Source organism: Cicer arietinum, chromosome 5 (genome assembly GCF_000331145.2).
Source record: "Cicer arietinum cultivar CDC Frontier isolate Library 1 chromosome 5, Cicar.CDCFrontier_v2.0, whole genome shotgun sequence".
NCBI lineage: Eukaryota > Viridiplantae > Streptophyta > Magnoliopsida > Fabales > Fabaceae > Cicer > Cicer arietinum.
The window spans coordinates 59,110,577-59,128,370 of record NC_021164.2 but is presented as its reverse complement, the minus strand read 5'-3'; the positions used below and the strand labels follow the sequence as shown (position 1 = coordinate 59,128,370).

General features: G+C 27.5%; 1 protein-coding gene and 2 long non-coding RNA genes across 3 annotated transcripts; 2 read left to right on the top strand and 1 right to left on the bottom strand.

Annotated features, from left to right (window-relative positions):
- The first annotated feature begins 6,615 nt into the window (after positions 1 to 6,615).
- On the top strand, positions 6,616 to 7,622 carry LOC101504270 (RING-H2 finger protein ATL66-like). The gene has a single exon (XM_004500447.4). The coding sequence runs from the start codon at positions 6,780 to 6,782 to the stop codon at positions 7,305 to 7,307; it is 528 nt and encodes a 175-aa protein (XP_004500504.1). The 5' UTR covers positions 6,616 to 6,779; the 3' UTR covers positions 7,308 to 7,622.
- Positions 7,623 to 11,561: 3,939 nt separating this feature from the next.
- LOC105852166 (uncharacterized) lies at positions 11,562 to 12,037 on the top strand. Its single transcript, XR_001143921.3, has 2 exons — positions 11,562 to 11,701; positions 11,789 to 12,037. It is a non-coding gene; the product is annotated as an uncharacterized lncRNA (long non-coding RNA).
- Positions 12,038 to 15,160: 3,123 nt separating this feature from the next.
- Positions 15,161 to 17,335, bottom strand: LOC101503861 (uncharacterized). Its single transcript, XR_189830.4, has 3 exons — positions 16,987 to 17,335; positions 15,879 to 15,936; positions 15,161 to 15,696 (listed from the first exon to the last, which is right to left on the bottom strand). It is a non-coding gene; the product is annotated as an uncharacterized lncRNA (long non-coding RNA).
- Between the last annotated feature and the right edge of the window lie 459 nt (positions 17,336 to 17,794).

Genomic DNA, 17,794 nt, shown 5'->3' with positions numbered 1-17,794 from the left:
TATATATATATATATATATATATATATATATATATATATATATATATATGAAAATTATTTATAGTTAATTATAAACATCATTCTAGAAAATTAGTACTCAATAGTATGTGTGTCTTCTTCTATTTCGACACATCTCAGATGATGAAAATACAGGGGTAAATTACTATGTTGGTCCTTGAATATGCAGTGTCACTTTTGTTCATAAATATGTAAGGTGTTGTCAATTTGATTACTCTGAAAACTCAAATTAATCCATGACTTATTCAAACATCTGTCACATCAGTACTTGATGTTAATGATGTTAAGTTGTATATTAATTTGTTAAATGTCTAGATGATTATGTTGATATCAAAATGACATTAAAACTTATTTTCTTTTAAAAAAATTAAATCTTCATCTTCTTACCAACAATTTTATTCTTAATCTTTATCCTGAACTTTAAAACAAACATTTCTTCTTCCCTCAATTTCCTCTTCATCTCTTTTCCTCAATTTCTTCTTTTTCTTTTTCTCTTATTTATTCTTCACCTACAAAAGAAAATGAATATCTCCATCACATAATATAAAACATTGTCGAGGTTAAACTCACAAATCTATACAACCTTTCCACTTTCCAGTTCTATGTCAAAGTGAATTCACTTAACAAGCAAAGAAGCAAAAACAACACAACAAATTATAAAATGTTTAAGCATTTTCTCAAGTCCCACATCGCATTTGACACAGACACATGCAAAAATTCTTCGTTGATTCATTTAATAACCTTCTAGATTCAAAAACAACAATATTGCTGAATTCGAATCATAGGAAGCAACGTATAAATGTTTAACTGATAATAATAATAATAATAATAATAATAATAATAATAATAATAATAATAATAATAATAATAATAATAATAATAATAATAATATTTGAATTTCAAAATTCAAATTTTTTTGTATAGATAAACAATCACACATGAATGTAGTGACGAACCTTATTAAAAGTTGACAGACCACGATATTCCCTAATTTTTTTTTATAAATAATAATATATTATTAAAATAATAGTAATAAATTATTAAAATATTCTCAAACCTTTAGAATTTTAAAAAACTTACATCCTTTATCTCTCTATCTCTTCTCTATTAAGAATGTTCTCTATTTTATCTCTTAATCTCCTCTCACTTGTAAGCGTTTATATTTTTCAGATTCTTACTCTTTTCTTCTTCTAGTTAAGTAAGTTTTCTCTATAAATCTAGAATAAAAAACAAATGTCAATTGTTGTTGTCAATAATGATCTTCATTTTATATTTTCCAATTACCACAATTTAAAAGAGATTGTTGAATTTCAATGGTTCTTACATCACAACTAAGTCGTTGATATCATATTATAAATTACAAAATTAAAGAGATAAATTAGAAATGATGTAGACATTTATTAGAATTTATATCGATAAAAGACAATAAAATTAATATAACGAGCTTCATTTACACATATAAACTATCTAATATCGAATGATAAACTAACTAGTATCAAATAGACAAACTCTAACACTCTAATTAGCAACCCAGCTACCTATTAACAAACTATAACTACATGTTAATAGTTGATATATAATATGATGTGATACTATTTGTTAATTGTAAATTGTTTTAGGGTTTAAATATATTTTTGGTTAGTGCAAATATGATTTGTTTTGATTTTAGTCCCAGTAAAATTTTTGTTTCATTCATACCCTTACAAATTCTAACAAGTTTTTAAAAGGTCATTTATGAATATTTTTTAGTAAAAAAATAGTGACATGACTAATTTTGGATGATTGTGTAATTGGTATTGACTAGACAATATTTAATATTTAAAATTAAAATTTATTTTAATAACTCATTTAATTAAAAAATTAAAACTAATTAATTAATAAATCAATTAAATAATAAAAACTCAATAATCTTCATCTTCAACCCCAATTTTTTTTTAATAAAAACTCAACAACCTTCATCTTCAACCCTGATTTCTTCATTTTTCTTACACCACACCTATAATATTTGCCATAACCACCAAAGAAAAATATTTGGTGAATCAAAGATATGGAGTTCGAAAAGCTTATCTTAATGGGGTCTCTTTCAATGTGTAGTCGAAAAGAAAAATATTCCTTAAATGGAGACAAGCATCAAGGACGACTTCAAGCATCTTGGTTCAAAATGTTCCCTACATGGCTATAGTATTCTCTGACTAATGATGTTGCTTATTGTTTGTTTTGTTACTTGTTCAGTACATTACCAAGTCGAAACCTATCGCTGACGTCTTCACTAGAAAATGATTTAAATCATAGAGAAAGGTCCATGCCGGAAAGAGTCGTGTTATTCTTAAACATATTGGAGAGTCCTTGTTTGTTTCACAATAATGCAATGGAAGCATGTCAAAACTTGTTCAATCAATATATGTACATATAAATGGATTTAATGTTCAGAGTACCAATCTAATAAGCAAAAGTAGATTTCATCTTAAGAGCTTTATTGTTTCAATTCGTTGATTCACATTTCAAGCTTGTGCTTTTCGAGACCACGACAAATTACTAGGATAAAAAAATAGAGGTAACTCTCTTGAATGGCCAAACTCTTAGAATTATACAATGACGAGCTTGCAAAAGTAGTGCTAAATAATGCTCCATATAATTCAAATTACACATCTCCTCAAATTGAAAAGAAAATTTTGCATATCATGTATAGTAAAGTGAAAAGCTATATTGGAGAAGAGATTGGAGATTCTAAATCTTGCATAATTGTTGGTGAATCACATGATGAATCTCTAAGGGAGCAAATGGCTATTATTTGCAGGTTTGTGGAGAAAAATGGATTTATATAAGAATATTTTTTTGGTATTGGGCATGTTAAAGCCATTTGTGATATTATTTCTCGCCATGGTCTTGATGTTTTAAATACCAGTGGGCAATGGTACGATGGTGCTGAAGTAGAGAAATCCATTTATAAGGAAGAGGGGTTTGAATTGTAAATTTCCCTATTTAGTTTATGTTTTTAACTTTAAATGATTAATCGAAGTTAATAAATAAGGAGATAAGAGAAAGAATATCACACAAAAATATATATTGGTTCACCCAACTCGGACTACGTCCAGTCCTCACAAATGTGAGATTTTTCACTAAATGTTCAAAACAAATAACCTTATTAGTTTTACAGCACCTAACTTAAATCAACTTTGATTTGTTACAAAGTTCAATCCTTTCCATCCAGAAAGAGATTAATCATATCACCTATCAACCTTGATACAATTTCTTACAATCTACTCAAACTATATTAAACTCTTATAGTTTGAGTTTTACAATAATGATGAGATTGTTTTGATAGAATCTGAGATGTCTCAACTCTTATTTGAGATTCAATTCTTTACAAAGAATTCAATACAAAATAACAGAGTAATGAAAAGTGGTCAAACTGATTCTTCTTTTGAGTAATGAGAGAGTTTCAAGTAAGTGAATGTGAATGCTTTTTTGAAACTTGTTAGCACTTTAACTTATGCATTTTTCCTGAGAATCGGTCTTCCTTTTATAGGTGTTTTAGAGCATTTAATAATGGTCAAAAGAGATGTTGGTAGTGTTTTGTCAGTTTTGACCAAATACCAATTTATGTGAATAAAAATATTTCAACCTTTGAACACTTTTGAATTTTGTTAACTAGGCTGAGTTCTTCGATTTTGATCAGACCTCTTTTGAGTTTGATGATCCTTTGTACTTTACATATGCTTGTTAATGTCTTTGATTTGATTTGGAGTTTTGATTCTGTCAAAACAACTTGGAGAATAATGATGAACTTCTGCAAAATGTTAATGAAAATCAATTTGAACTTCTGCAGAATCTGGAGTCCTAGTCTTTGAACTTTATAGAGATTGATAATCAATTTAGAGGTTCAATCTTGATCATTCTGGACGTCTTCCTGATTAATCTGGATGTCTTGTACATTTCACGATCGTTTATCTTTCTTGACAGTTTAAGCTGAAGAAGGTTCAACTATGTTTGGTCTTACTAATTTGTGATCTTTTCTATTTGTTATTGGAGTAGTTTCTTTGAATCTGATCATCTGAGTTTGTTCTTTGCTAAGTGATGATGATATAGATGTAAAATCCAGAAGCTAAATTTTTTTTTAACTAGTGGAGATATATTGATCTTGGGGTTGTGATAATCAGTTTTGGTCTTAGAGAACATTCTCTATTTTTACATATTTTGTCTCAAATGTTCTCCTTTCTTATATGTTCAGTTTTTATCTTTTATTTTTGATTTCTTTGCTTTGCTTGAGTCATATCTTTGAATTAATTCACTCAAAAATACAAGTTAAATTATCATAACATTTAGAATCATAATTAACATTCTTAATTAACCTTTGTTTATTTTTATCAAAACTTAAATTGAGAGTTTGTCTTAACATGTGCTAGTAATATGTAAGGGTATGGAATGAACTACAAATATTATTTATCAAAAATTGTCCTTATGCTTATTATATACATTGTCTTGCACATAGATTACAACTTTCTTTGGTTACTGCTTCTAGAGAAGTTTATTCCATTCATGATTGCTTTTCACACTTAACTTTTATTATCAATATTGTGTGATCATCTAGTAAGCGTCATGAAAAGTGTCATATTATAGGAGATTTTAGTTTTGTTGAAGATTGGTGAACTTGAAAGTGATAGTGGTCAAAATCATATTTGCAATTTGAAACGAGCTAAAGATACTCGTTGGAGCTCACATTTTTCTTCTATTTGTAGTATGATAAATTTTTATAATCCAACTTGTGCGGTTCTTCAATATTTTATAAGAAATGGAACATGTTATTCTACATGTGGTAATGGTAATGCTGTTGATAAGCTTATGAAATCATTTGAGTTCATATTGATTTTGCACATGATAAGAGATTATGCAAATTACAGATCATCTTTGTCGAGTTTTACAACCGAAATATCAAGAGATACTTCATACAATGCAATTAATCAACAATACAAAAATATTAATTCAAAAAGTTGGGAGATGATGGTTGGGATGATTTTTTGAAAAATATAATATTATTTTGTGAGCATCATGATATTGATTCCCCGAGATTGTAATGTTATTTATATAGAACACAAATGGCGCGCTCGTCATCAACATGATCACATCACAATGGGTCAACAATATAGAGTGAACCTCTTTGTGTTACAACTGATCAACAATTGCAAGAATTGAATCACATATTTTGTGCGCAAACAATGAAGCTTTTGAGTCTGAGCAATAGTTTGATTCCTAAAGATATTTACAAAGCATTTGATATGGATAATATATGTACTCTTGTAAATAAATTTTATCCTTTGAATTTTAATTATCAAGAGAAAATTAATTTGAGATTTCATTGGAACACTTTATTCTTGATGTTGTTAGTTATCCATATTTGAATAACTTGTCGAATGTGTATGAATTGTGTGAAACTCTAAAAAAATAAGAAATATAGATACATATTATTTGATGATCGGCTAATTCGCCTTATCTTAACTCTTTTAGTTTCTATATAGCTACTACAAAAATATCATTTTCAGTAATGAAGATTATCAAGACAAGATTGTGTAACAAGATGGAGGATGAATTTCTTGATGGCAATATGATGATTTCTATTGAAAAATAAATAATTGAAAGCTTCAGTTATGATTCAATTTTCGATGATTTCAAGACTATAGGAGAACAAATGACACAACATTATTTTGATGTAAATTTATCTTTTCACATATTTTATTTTTATTTTCTATTGATGTTATGTTAAATCTTTGATAAAACTATATGACTTTTATAAATTTCAATTATAATATTTTAGTTAATATTTGTCGTTCTCTCCAATATTTTGTGCAAGATCCACCATTGTTGGTTGATGTGCGTATATCTTGTCTCATCTAATTTTGAATTGTTAGTTGAAAAAATCCACATGATTTCTTAATAAGAATAATACGAATAACAAATATATGAAAGAAGATAAAGAAGAAATTAGTGGAAAAAATAAGTGTTAGGTTTAAAGTTAAGAATGAGGATGAATAATAAAATAGTTGACAAGTAGATAAAGGTTTAGTGATTTTTTTGAAAATAAGTTGTTATTGATGTCATTTTAATCTATGTTTACTCATTCACACCCATTTATAGAATGACACATAATCATCTATGTCACTAAATTAATAGAATTTACCGTGAATTTATATAAATCAGTAACTAATTTGTATTTTTTTTTTACTAAATCGAAACAAAAAATAAGAGTGCCATTAACATTTTGGAACTCCGCATAACATGCGATATGAATCCCAAATAATATACATTGAACATATTATCGTATCCAATTTGCCCATGGTCTCCAAGGTAAAAAGACTTGTCGGCGAACCAGCTGCAAGTATGCAATAACGTTGATGTGTATCGCTCGCAAATGACACTTTTTTCTTTCTTCTCATTCTTTTCATTTATTTTTCCTCACTTTACTCTAAAGTGATAGGTGATATATTCATAAAAAATACTTATCAAAATTAAAATATAAAAAGTATACATGTTTTTCTCCACGCGCCAAAACTGCGAGTTCAACTACTAACAGAACTTAACTATAAATAACGTTATCCATTCGTTTGTAGTTCCCATTTCACATTTGCCAGTTACTAATTTCACCACCAAGAAAACAGAGTCTCATCATAACACTATATATATTTATTCTATTCTAATGCGACACCGTCGTATTATCTTTGCTCCGCCGTTCACCACCGCCTTGTTCTCATTCCTCCAACATCACCATGTCGAATCCAAATTCCAGATCATTAAACTGGCACTACACAGAGTTAGATGACAGAGACCTCGAAATAAGAGGCAGAACACTCTTCTTCGTCATCGTACTCTTCTCCATTTTCCTTCTCGTTATTGTTCTCTTCTTCTACACTCGTTGGGTCTGTCGCTACCACACTCACATAACAACCACCACACTCTCCGCCTCAATCCACGCGCCACCGCCTCCGCAACCGCAAGGACTTGACTCTGTTTCGATTAATAAACTTCCCATTATCCTTCACCAAGCTCCGGTTGACCCCGAAAACGGCGCGTGGGAGGACACGGAGTGCTGTATATGTTTAGGAGAGTTTAGAGACGGTGAGAAGCTTAAGGTTTTGCCAGGGTGTGAACACTATTTTCATTGTGAGTGTGTTGATAAGTGGCTAACTCATCAATCTAGTTGTCCACTTTGTAGAACTTCACTCCAAGTTGAAGAATCTTCTTTTCCTAAGATTTTGATTCAGGAACCACCCATTAGAATTGATATTCAATTCTAGCTCCTTTCTCTTCATTGTACAATATTAATAAAAATCACAACTTTTACTAATTTTTATTATTTCTTGTAAATTTGTTTGTTTTTTTTTACAGGAATACATTTTTTATTATTTTTCAAAATTGTTCTGTTTGTGCAAAAACATTAGAGTTTAGACAAGTGCACATGATATTAAGTGATGGAAAAAAAAAATGTAGTTGTCCGAGGAATTGGTTTATATTGGTATAAATTCCCACGTTGGATTGTAGCAATCTGGGTTTGAAGAAAAATACATGTAAAAAAGAAAATGCTGTTAATGAGGACCACTTGTTTGGTAAAAGTCCTGAAAGATGTTGCATTTCTGAGTCAGCTTTGATTGGGTCTACTACTACTTGGATACGTGGTCCTGCTTCTTATGTTATACTACATAGGTGAATATTAAATTATATTTTTTAATAGAAATTTGGGTCCCAAAAAAAGATGAATCAACAACATACTACTGCTTTTTAGGAGCTTGTTTGCTTTGTTGTGACTGGGAAATTGTGGCATGGCATGTTGCCCAATAAGCGTCCTCTCTAATTTTATTTATTTTTGAATGATAATAATAATGATGTAAAGTTACATTATTCCATACTCCACAATTCAAGGTAATAAATTTTATTTTGAATTTGTGTCATCTATTCCAATCATCATTTGAACCATGTCGACAATCAAAATTGATTAAGCTCTTTATCCCTTCTTATCTTCAAAGTGCTACTATTTACGTTGGAAAGCAATTTTACACGCGATGTTGATAATTATGTGCTGCTAGAAATTGAACCAACCAACTTGGATTGTTGTTACTTATATGGAACCAGTAGCATTCATTGCGGAAACTTGGTGTAAACTGAATAATTGATTGATTATTGACAAGAATATGGGTCCCTGCACCACATGATAGTTCCGTGAAGCAAATTGATTATTCATTTGTTCAGCTAGATGTGTATGTTGTTTTACAAAAGAATATTCTTGATTTAAAGTTGAGATTAGACATAGGAAAAAGCATTTGACTTGGGCATATGTGCATTGACTGTAGTCTGTAAATCAAAACTAAGGCATTGTCTTATTTGAATCAATAAAAATTAAACCCTTCCTTTAACTTTATAGGAATAGGAAGAAAAAAAAAAGGTTTATTTATTCTAAGACTCATTTAAAAGGAGTTGCTCGTATCTATTCTTAAAATATCCGGTGACTGTAAAAATCACTACTTATTTATTTGAATTATAAAACATAGATTTTTGAAGTTTTTAATGTTGAAATTTTCATTTTTATTTTTTAACAATATTATTATATATTAATGTCCATACGACACTTGTATATATAATAATGAAAATAGGCTATACCAAATTCCTTTACCCCTCTTATTATAGGTATAGAAGTTACAATTGCATCCTAATGTTTTTTCCTCCCTTTTTTTTCCATCATAGTTGATTAACTTTTGTTAAATAAGAATAATTTGATAAATAAATAAAAACAATTCGATTCGAGTGTGTTAACGTATGTTAATCATTAATTATAATTTTTATATAATTTTTATTTTAAATAAAACGAGTGAATATAATTATAAAAATTGAGCTTATACATTAAAATAATCGAGGTTCTTATGCAGTTATTTTTTTTTTAAAATAAATGTAAATTGCAATGCTATTTCTTATTTTTCTATTGACATACTTGTAATGAAAATAGGCTATACCAAATTCCTTTATCCCTCTTATTATAGGTATAGAAGTAACAATTGCATCGTAATGTTTTTTGCTCTCTTTTTATTTTTTTATTTATCATAGTTTATAAACTTTTGTTAGATTGATAAATAAAAACAACTGTCTTCCGTAAAAAAACGTAAATAGGTGTTTTACTCTTTGAAATTGTAATGGTTGTTCGATTTAGTTTCACAAATATGTTAAATAACAACTTAGTTCCCTAAATAGAGAAATACTAATTAATTTAGTCATTTTTCAAATTTTACATTACACTTTTGAAATTTTTTTGTTTGTTTTGGTGCAACAAAAGAATATTTAATTCAACATCTATGTCTTTTATTAAATTCAATAAATGCTTACTAAAAAAATATTTTGATGGTAGTATTAAATTTATTGATATTATTTAATTTAAAAAATTAAATTATTATTTCATAAATTTGAAATACTAAATTGATTGAATTTCGAAGTCTAAACAAATTATTTACTCAATACTCATCTATAAGAGATCTAGGTGAGGAGTACATTCTTAAATACTATCTTTGATTCTATATATGAAATAAAATTGAATCAACAAAAATATATGTATTTGGTATAAAATATCTTTGAAGGTATATGAAATGCATTGTTATGTTATGTTGGAATGATCTTATATATTACGTATTTTAGTTGTTAAATAAGAATAGTACAATCAAATTGATCATGAGTTTGAGATGTTCTCCATCAATATTTTGAGATCAACACTAATAATAAAGAAAGTCAAAAAACAACATATATATTTAGAAACGAGCGAGAAATTAACCAAACTAAAACCTTCATCTCAATGAACAACCAAACTAATTTCTTCTAAATATAATTAAAGATCAAGAATAATGCAAGCATCAGTCTTTAATTTTATCAATCTATAGAAAAATATTTATTGATGTTCGCTCATATCAATTGTAGGTGCATAATCAATCACAATTATCAATTCAACCGTGTATGTTGACAAATCATATATAAGGTTGAAAAGATATTGAATTTGGAGCAAATCTTTGTAGACCTTTTAATCAAAATACAATACCGATAAAATAAGTTCTTTGACTCTGAGAAATACCACACTTAAACTAAAAAACAAATGTCAGAGAACAACGACAAACAACGTAACATTGCACTTAAATGACGAAATTAAAACTAAAACTATGCAAGAAAATCACTTATCTATGTCCATATATATAATATAAGAAAATTTGATACTCATTGATTATGAAACTACACACAAATTTTGTCTTGCTGATATGTCGTCATCACTTATATATAATTATGTATATAGTGAGAGAGAGACCAAATGAAGTTCACTTTTCGTCTTTGTAAACAAAAGACACACAAATATTATTAGTCATAAATATAAATTGAATTATAACTGATTCATAAAAAATATGGAGCAAATATTTGTTAGTAATAGATATAATGAGACAAATTTTTGTCATTGATACATAAAAAAATCACATGACAAATATTTATCACTAAAAAAAAAAATACAAGACAAATATTTATCACTGACAAATATTTATCACTGACAAATATTAAAGGAATACAAGATTTTACACTGAAGTATAAAAAACACGAGATATGATTAAGTGTTTATCAAATACTTCCCACTCTTTCAATTTCAATTTTGGATTTAATTTGTGTACATTGGCAGAGAAAAATGTATTTCACACTATCAATCAATATCAACTATTAGATCATTAGAAATTTTTTACTTTTATGATAATTACATCAAAAGTCATAACTGTAAATGATTGTGATGTGCTGAAAATATAAAACTTTCTACATTGTTAGTGCATAGTAAAAAAATTCTAAAATATTATTGTAAATAAAATAGGAATCTACATCCTAATAAAGTTGAGTTTAGTAGAAGAGACTAAACTCTTACGATGTGTTAAATTCGGATTCGAATTCTCACTGAAAAATATATTTTTATTATTTAACTATTGTAGTTTCGTACTATATAGAATTGTCATAATTGAAAACAACCGAAATTTTTTAACAACACACACAATTAGTCTTTCAATTGACAGAATTAGATACTTAATTATTAACAATTTGCAGTGATTCATAACTTACAACTTCAGAGTCCAGAAAGATGTTGGGGGTAATGACACATGTTACAACAATTTTAAAATATATTATTTGTAAAAGAAAATGACTAGGGAGATTTTGATTCTATATTTTATGTTTATTAATTGAAGTGAAAAAGAAAGCATAATAGTAAAAAAAAATACCCTTTAATATTTCAAATTTTAATTTGCCCATGTTTAGTAGAAAAAAAAATTTGGCGATAATATTTTTTAATTGTGATAAAGAAAAGATCAAACATAATTAGAGAGGATGCATTTAGAAAACATTGAAAACAGTGTTTGAAATTTTTCAGAATTTTCATTCTATTTTTAAAATGTATTATAAAAACTTCTCTGGTGGGTGTTAATAGTAATCCGATTTTTTGTTTTCTAAAGTCGGGAATACACCGCCTCAAAGTAAGCCCGGCCCACGCAATTATCTAGGGTTTCGGTTTCACTATAAAAACTCCGAAACACACCTTCCTTCACTTCCCAATCTCAGTTAATTCTTCGCAGTTTATCTTCTTCGTTGGGTTTTCGTCTGAACTTCTCTTCCGTTTTCAACAACCATGAGGGCTAAGGTTAGTTCATTTTATAATTTCTCCTTATATTTTACCGTATTGTTTTTTTATTTTGGTCTGATTTATTTAAATGCTTAATTTGTGCAGTGGAAGAAGAAGCGTATGAGGAGGTTGAAGAGGAAGCGCCGAAAGATGAGACAGAGATCCAAGTAGTGTGTTTTCTCCAACACTATCAATTGCTCTTAGTTTTGTTTTCCATTCCGTGTTGTTCTTGTTTTGAAAGATACTTCTTAGTAAGAGAGTGGAATCGGGTTCTCTCTCGCTTTTTGATTTTATGTTTTTTCGCGTTTGTCCTACCTCAAACATTTGGTTTATTATGGAGTTAACTTATTTTAATTTTTGTTTCTTGTGGTTGATTTTTGTTTTAACGTTACGATAATTTTTTATTTTAATACGCTTTTTGTGTTGCATTCGTTATTTGGGATTATGGTTAGGTATTGTTTCATCACTGCTCATGTAAGGTAATTTTGTGGTGTCTCTGAAGTTGATTGCGTTTTTATTGATTAGTGTTATATGCGATCTGCGGTTGGTTTCTGTATACCACGAAATCACTGTCTGGAGTTGTCCTTTAATTCGATGGATTCTTCTCATGATATGTATTTATTATTGGAGTGATTTGGTGTTTGAATCTTCTGATGGTAGACACTAGACACATGATAAGTCACGTATTTGGTACATCTCTTGAGTATTTTTTTGAGGCAAGGATTAGGGTTAGTGATTATCTCTATATCACAAGAGTATTCTATAGGCAATGTTTTGAATTTTATTGTATTAAGGTTTGAATTCCTAGAAAACTTCATCACCGCTTCTTGTTATATATACCTTTAAGAAATATCCTGAAATGATGATTTAATGGTCAATAATATGATCACATATACTTGAATTATTATGGATTCACGTACTGTGATTGTCGTAGCTTAGCAAGTATTCCTCTGGTGCGAAACATTTTAAATAAACAATCTGATAAATGTTTTCATAGTTTAGTCATGGATATTATATTCTCATATTTCTTACCACCAATCGAGTGTCGTTTGTGGTTCATATTTAGGAAACTTAAATATCAATTGTATTGAAAAACGAAATTAAATTCATTATTTTTGGCGGATTAATTTTTTTGGGGTATAATTTTTTTTATTCACGTTAAACTTGTCAAGTATATCACTGTCTGTCTCTTACTACGTATATCATTAAATAACTTAAATAATTGTTATTATTTCTCTCATTCAATCATTTGGGTGCTGAAGTGATGTTTAGTCTCTTGATGATTATGAATTACACTAAACCCGGCTATAAAATAGTTAAGAAAATCCTTACTGAATTGTTTTTCGGTGTACTGTAAGATTATATTTAAATCAAATTGAATATTTTACATACTTAATTGAACTCCTTGATAGATGGTATCTAGAACATTATTTGGTTAACCGCATAAAAACATTATTTAGCAAATCTATTTGTTCTTAATGGAAATTTAAATGTAAATATTACATATGGCTGTGCAAAGGGTAGTGTGTTGTTAACTTTCCTCAACAAGAGTTGGACTTTCTTCCCTCATTGAAATTGACTATAACATTATTTAGCAACATCTTGGTATTCGATTGTCTTCAATCCTACATTCTACTGTGTTAGTATAGACAAATATTACTATGTTAGTATATCATGTCATTAGTTTTTCTTTCACCAGAGTTTGTATTTTAGTCTTTTCATCCTTTAACTCCTTTAATCCTTAAGTCAAACCAAGCTATCCAACCCCCAACGTTTCTAAGTTTCTTTGATAACAAGTTATCAACACGATTAGATATCATACAAATGATTAAAAACATTCTTGAAGGTTTAAATCATAAAAGAAATTCTTGAATGTTAAATTTTAAGAATAATTTTTCTTGTTATTAAAACCCTAATTGTATTAATATAATTTTAATCAAGTTACTATGTTTATTCTAGTATTTATTTTTTTATGTCAATTATTTTTATTTTTGCATTTAATTTTCTTGAAAATTTTCTATGGATTTTTATAATTATCATTTTGTTGTTGTTTATTCTTGTTAATTTCTTCTAATTTAACGTTTAAAGCATTCGTAAAGGATTGTTCAAAAAAGGATTTTTCTTAATAGTTGTTTATGAAAATCATATGTGATATAGTTCCTGAACAATTAAAAATTTAGAATTAGAGCATCTATGAAGGATTGATAAAAGAGTGAATTGTTCTTGATAATTGTTGATGAATAGTATTGTGATATAATTCTTGAATAACTAATTTTCAAGCATCCTTGTAGAATTGTACAAAATATGTCATTTTCTTGATCATAGTTGGGAATTTTAATATAATTTTTGACGAACTAATAGTTTAATATCAAACGTTCTTATAGGATTGCAAAATGTGTGATTTTGATGGTCTTCGTTTTAGAAGATTTGTTGTTGAGTTTATAAAGAACTACACATTTAAATAATAATTGAAATATATAAGATTTCTTTGATCTTAATATAGATTTAAATGAAATAAAATAAGAGGAAATGCATATAGTTTTATGCTCACAAAGTAGCAAAATTAAGAAAGACTTTCAAGAATATTTTGAGAGATTGATCATAGATTGTCATTGAACATACGAAAAATTATTGAACAAATATATGAAAGATCACATGATAGTTTATATAACCAATGTTATGGTTAAGATAATTGGTATGCTAAAGATTACCATTGATGTGGTGTTGATGAATTATAAGTGAAGGTGATAAAATTACAATTGTGTGTTATTGATATATTATAAGTGAATGTATAAAACCTCATTTAGTATGATTTGTGGTATGGTCTCTTCTACAGTGGCATCAAAAGTAATATAAATTAAGGAGATATTAGTGATATGATAAATTTTCTCTTTTTAGGTTACCTCAATATTTTAACTTGTACGAAATAATAATAAACATATAAATACGTGAGATTAAATTAAGATAAATATAAATACATCTCTTAAATTTTATTTGTGAGTTATGTATAGTGGTATATTTTTAAAGTCTTCAATATTTAATTAACTTAAATTTTTTATAAAAGTTATTTATGATTGATTATATGTAATATATATTTGAACATATCTATATTTTTGATATATAAGTGTTGGTAAATAACTTTTATAAAACTCATGTACATTTTGTTTTAATGGCAAACTGCTTCATCTATATATATTTTGCAGTCGATATAATTCAGATTGTTTTATTTTTTTTTTTATTTTGAAACAATAGCAGCAGAAGATTGTTTTATTAAAGAAAATAAAATAAAATTCATAGGAATGAGACATGCAATGGACGACAGTCCCCACATATTTTTTTTTTTGAACAAAAGTTTCAGTTCAAATTAACATAACATTAGCCACAAAGTCTCAGTTCCAATGATTACAGCATTAGCTACAATTCTTAAATAGTTTTTTTTTTATAAAAAAAAAAAAGAAAAAGGAATAGATGCATAGCTTAAAAGAGAAAAAGAAGAATATATTGTAGGTTAAAAGAGAGAAGTTAAGTTTTCTAATCTAGACACCGTCTTGTTTCTCTATACCCGAGATGACACAAACGTAAGAGAAATTGAAATAACCTTAATCACCGTCTTGTTTCAAATTTGAAATAACCTCGATCAAATTTGAAATAACTAAGACAAAATTTTCTAATCTAGACACAGTCTTGTTTCAAATTTGAAGTAACCTTGATCACTCCATTTGTCTCCATGACAGAATTCTTCAGCAACCGATGCTTCTTCAATTTGTTATTTTCTATTTGTTGTCCGTATCCCACAATAATCACTCCATTTTGGTCAACATTGAAATCTGTTGCATTTATAGGACACCTTCTTGTTTCTCTATGCCCGAGATGATCCAAGCGCGCTCAACTAAGAGAAATTGAAATAACCTTCAATTTGTTATTTTCTATTTGCTGTCCGTATCCCACAATAATCACTCCATGTCTTTATTCTTGGTCAACATTAAAATCTGTTGACCAGAGTATATACCATCCTATAATTACAGTGAATGTTAATTGGATCAATGTTGAAATTTTCAAATAAAAATCTTAATTTAATATTTCTAATCTTAATTAATGAAACTAAAAAAATTAGTATTTTTTGAATAAAAATACATAAAAACAAGTTACAATAACAATCCTCAATTAGTGAACAATGATGAATTAAACAACTTACTCCTAGTGCCTTGACTTCTAATAGGATTTAGGTGATCAGTCTTTCTCCAAATATCTCCCTACATTCATAAAGAATAGAGAGGTAAAAATAGAAAATATTGTATTTCAACATTTCAAATTATATGTTATCAAATGATCAATTCTCATGTAGAAAATAATTTAATTTATTTATGGACAATATATTATTTCAATTCTTATTTCTTCAAAAGGAATATATATATATATTATATTAATAAATTAAAGGATGCAACATGTTTTTTTTTCTATCCAATTTTGAATTTTTGTCTATTAAACTACTCTATTTTCAAAACTATATATCAAAATATCATTTTTTTTTGTTTAGTTACAAATTGTTTTTGCAAATGACGACTTATTTTATCCTTGTTATATTATTTTCTAAAATATATCTCTTAAAATTTATATTTTAAAATGTAATCAGACCCATGCAATTATGTGTAAAAAAATGAAATGCATACACATTAGTTCTGTTAAGAATATTCTAAAAGTGTGTTTTATTTATTATGTTTTTCTATCATTATTTCATAATCTATATCTTTATCCGCTAATAGAGTCTTCTAATGCATACAAAATAAATAGATTTTTTTTTATATGAATCTTCTAACGGTGTTAAATATTTTGTTGTTTATCCATACCATTCTTGTTTTATTTTTCATTGACAAGTTTAATATAAAGTCATTTAAATGATTTATTGATATTCAAACAAAATTAGTTTTTGGCAAAAAGCAGCAAATTTTTTCGGTACATCAAAGATAGGTACAAAACTTATATATGATACCACCAATGATAACAATAAAAAAAATGTTAATGTAGTGTAAATTATTGATAAGATAAAATTGAGGTAAAATAATTACACATGTGTTTGATATGTTGTTCTTTTTTCTTTGATGTTTACTAATAAAGTTTTGTTAGGTGTTTAGTTAATGCATGTTTCCGATATATTTTTAATCTTATTGTTTTTAATAGCAAATGCATGTTATCTAGATCAGATTAGTTAGTATCTTAAGTTGGCATATAAATGTGCATTTAGGTTTGAATCATATACATCCATGATAATAAACTTAAACAAAAATATGAGAAAAAAGATGTACCTTAACAACGATTTGCGAGTCAGTTTGAATAAGATTATTGTAAATATCTTGCAGAAATAAATCCGACGTGTGCTTTCTATTAGATTGATATATATTTATCCACCACCTTTGTATGTAATGTCTCAAAATACCATACACTCTTTTCTTTTTTAACGGCGAGCAAGTTGAAAAATACATGAAAGGTGAGGTGAGAAGGAGAGAATGTGTTTGTGTTTATGTAGAAAAATACATGAAAGGTGAGGTGAAAAGGAGAGAATGTGTTTGTGTTTATGGTTTCATTTCTAATTTTTTCATTTTATGTTTAATGGATGTTGGAAAAACAAGAGATGTTGTATGTGAGATTTTAAGGGAGTTAATTTTCATGAGTGGAAGTGTGGTAGAAAAAAATGAAATTACAAAGATCTAATGATAAAGAGATTTAATCTGAACCATTGAATATAATTTATCAACGGTTGTGAATGTTGTATTCATGATCCTTATGACTTAGTTTGAACCAATCAAATTATTCTATTATAGATCTAATCTTGTCCTTTGAATATAATTCATTGATGGTTGTGGATTCATGATCCATGTGAATTGGTTTGGACCAATATATTTATTCTATTAAAGATTTAATTTTGTTCTTTCAATATAATTCATCAATGGTTGTGGATTCATGATCTTTGTGACTTAATTTGGACCAATCAAACTATTCTATTTAAAGATTTAATCTTGTCCTTTCAATATAATTTATCAATGCTTGTGGATTCATGATCCTTGTGATTTGGTTTGAACCAATCAAATTATTCTATTAAAGATTTAATTTTGT